Genomic DNA, 3225 nt, shown 5'->3' on the forward strand with positions numbered 1-3225 from the left:
GAGCGAGCCGGCAGCCGAGCCCGCATGGCCCTCACCGCCACAGCCGCTCTGCCTGCTGACCTCGCTCTCGCCGCCGCCGCCTGCAGCGGCGCCTCCGCGGCTCCGAGAGGACCCGGCCCGCGGCCGCGCCTCGTCGAGCGCCTCCTCGACGCCCTCGGCGACGCCTCCTCGCGTCGCGTGCCCGTGAGCGGCGGCCGCCCCGCCGGCAGAGCTCGAGTGGCCCTCCACGCCACCCCGAGACTGCCCGGCGATGGTGCTTTCGCCGCCGTGCCTTGCCGCCGCTGCATCGCAGCGGCTCTGTGCCTCGGCGCCGCGCCGAGACATGCCAGGCGGCGTGATGCCGCCCCAGCAAATCCTGTCGTCCGCAGCGTCAAGACTAACTTGAGCAAGTATTGGCTCTGCCTCCACATCGCAGTCGCTCCAACCTCTGCCAGCTCCCTTGACGCTGCTCCGTGCTGTAGCGATCTCCTTGAGAGATCCGCTAAGCCCATGCGTTGCGGCCTCTTTACCGTCAGCGTGTTCCAGCCTACCAGAATCACGTATCGGAACCACTTCCCGACGACGAATATGGTTGACGCTCGAACACGTTGCTGTTGCTTCTGGAGGTGGCCTTCCACCCCCGTGCCAACCCCTTCCAACCCCAACAAAACACCGACAGACGAGAGAAGAGGCCACAAAACAGACAAGCAGAATGGCAAGAGAGAGACGCTCTGCAGGCGAGCCCACGGGCCTCTTGGGCCCTCGCGTCTCTCTCTCTCGATTCGTTACACCGATTCGACCATCATGCGGCGGGCCGATTTCGACCCATCACAAATGTGGGAAGCCATTAACCTCCCTTGGCTTCCCACACAAACCCCCCTTCATGGGGGGAGCAGCAAATGAGGTAGTCTCTGCGAAATCACTGTCCCAGTGAATTCGCCCTAGACGCCTCCGTGTGGACTCGCAGCTCCGGCTGGATGTCGGCGACCTAAAGCTCGGCGGTCGTCGCTTCGCGCCGGCCGACTCCCTGAAACGCGGGAGACGAGAGTCGGTTGTGTCTTGTGGGACCTGCGGAGGCTGCGGTGTCCCACGAAACCTCACTATGGTCCTATATCGTCTCTATTGGACTTGCGTCTGGGCGGCACGCTTTGCTGTGCCGTCCTGTGTGCGTATAAGACTGCGCGACAGCCGACACTCTCTATGGAGTCACTGTACGTAAACTCTTTAATGGCCTAAAGCCGTATCTGATTCTGTGTCATCTGTCACATTCCTCCACCACAAGCACAACACATGATAATAGGAAAATGAATGGAGAGCAGCTCCACCGTGTCACGACTCACGCGGAGTAGTCTGGAAGCGGAGGTTGACGGCCCTCCCGGGGACGGCGGATATCGCGCCCAGAACTCGCTCGAGCGACGCCGAGGCGAGGTCCACGTTGTTGACGGCGAGAAGCACGTCGCCCGGACGCACGCCCGCCCGCTCGGCGTTCGAGCCTTCGCCAACCTCCGCGACGCAGACCCCTTGGTCGCGCGCCCCCTCCTCGCCGACCGGCTCGATCACGAGCCCGAGCGGCTTCTGCACGCTGACCAGGCGCTGGCCGGCGCCGTCCGAGTACGTGAGGCCGGAGCTGAGCTGGCACGCCGCGCCGCCGCTGCGAGCGCGCGAGCTGCGAGCAGAGCGCGGCCTCGGCGGCAGCGGATCGGCCGAGAGAGCGTCCGACACGATGCGCAAGTGCGCGCGCAACGCCCTCGCCGCGCCCTCTCCCATGTCGCGCGGCACGCCCACGTTGAGGGAGAGGGCAGCCAGCGCCGCGGCGGCGTCCGCGGCGGCGGCGCTCCCGTGCGCGCTCCGCAGCGCGCGAGCCGCCGCCTCCGCCTCCGAGCGGACCTGAGACGTTCCGCCGCCCTGGCAGCGGAGCAGCAGCCACGCGGCGGAGCGGAGAGCGAACTCGACGGCATCGCCGCCAGCCCCTTCGGCCGCAGCACCGCCGCCGGCAGCGCAGTCGGGCAGCCATGCGCAACGCCGCGCAAACGCGGCGACAAGCCCCGGCTGCCCGGCCAGCCTGCCCGCCGCCTCGCGCCGCTCCTCCGCCGTCGCCGCCGCCGCCCACGCGTCGCACGCCTCGGCGGTGATGCCGTCGATGGCCGCCGCCGCCGCCGCGTCGACCCGCAGCGACGGGACTCCGTACCGCGGCGTCGCGTCCGCCTTCGGCGCAGCGCAAGTCTGTTCGAGGCTCTCGGCTGTGTCTCGGGTGCGTCTCGGCTGTGTCTCGCCTCGGCGTAGCGCAAATTTGTTCGCGCGAGGGTTGTCGCGTCCGAGCGGAGGGCCGCAAAGGCGGCGTGACGGCGTGTGGCGTGCCGCAAGTACGCCGCCGCGCGGCCGAAGGGGACGCCTGCGCGCTCGAGCGCGTCCTCGCCGAAGAAGTACGGGACGGCCGCTTCGGTGCGCTCGAGGAAGGGGAGGAGCATCAGGTCTGCGACGCTCGGGCGGGGCCCGTCCAGCCACGGGCCGCCCTCGGCGAGCATGCCGTCCAGGTCGGCGAGCGCCGAAGCGAGGGGCTGCAGCGCGACGAGGGCCGAGCTCTGCGCGCCGGCGCACGCTTCGTACGACCGGCGGGCGACGCGCAGCCGCCCAAACACGGACGCCTCGCCCTCGCAAGCGCGCGCGCGCACGGCGTCGCTGCCCGCCGGGTAGCGCTCCGGGTACCTGCGGCGCAGCTCGTCGCAGATTCGCTCGACGGACTGCACCGCCGGCCCAAAGCCAGAGGCGGCCCGGAACTGTACTCCCGGCACCACCCCCTCTGGCCCGACCAAACGCGTGTATTCGGCGTCCTTTGTCTCGCCCTCGAGCATGTACCGCCGAAGAGGCACCGTCTTCACCTCATACGGCACCTCCATCTCCTCCAGCACCAGCCAGGTGATCTCGCAAAAGGGGCACCAGCCGGCGCTGTCGCGCCAGAAGATGACCTCAGGAGCGCCGCCGCCAAAGAGGCGCTGCCGGGCCTCAAAGAGGCGGTCGGCGGGCGGCCCGGCCGCCGCTCGGATCTGACTCCACGGCGGGAGCGCGAATGCGTGCCCGGGCCGGCCGGCCGCGAGGAAGGTCGCGCAGCGGGCAAGACGCATTTCCGGAGAAAGGAGTGCCTTCAGCGAGCGCGCGCAGCTCTGTGTCTTGATTTGCCAAACCTACGGCGCGGACTCTCTGCGACGGGACCGGCCCCAGCTTCGGCCTGTGAGTCGTGATTTCTTG

The 3225-nt window shown here is 69.0% G+C and overlaps 1 protein-coding gene across 1 annotated transcript in view; it reads right to left on the bottom strand.

Moving 5' to 3' along the window:
- Nucleotides 1–1308: 1308 nt before the first annotated feature.
- The window catches only part of EMIHUDRAFT_102166 (hypothetical protein), a gene marked incomplete at both ends in the record, with an annotated part of 2844 nt that continues 927 nt past the window's right edge, over nucleotides 1309–3225 (bottom strand). The window contains 2 exons of the mRNA XM_005771878.1: nucleotides 1309–2202; nucleotides 2370–3027. Of these exons, the coding sequence (XP_005771935.1) occupies nucleotides 1309–2202; nucleotides 2370–3027 (1552 nt within the window). The remainder of the gene's footprint in view (nucleotides 2203–2369; nucleotides 3028–3225) is intronic.

This window comes from Emiliania huxleyi (assembly GCF_000372725.1).
Source record: "Emiliania huxleyi CCMP1516 unplaced genomic scaffold EMIHUscaffold_37, whole genome shotgun sequence".
Taxonomy (NCBI): domain Eukaryota; phylum Haptophyta; order Isochrysidales; family Noelaerhabdaceae; genus Emiliania; species Emiliania huxleyi.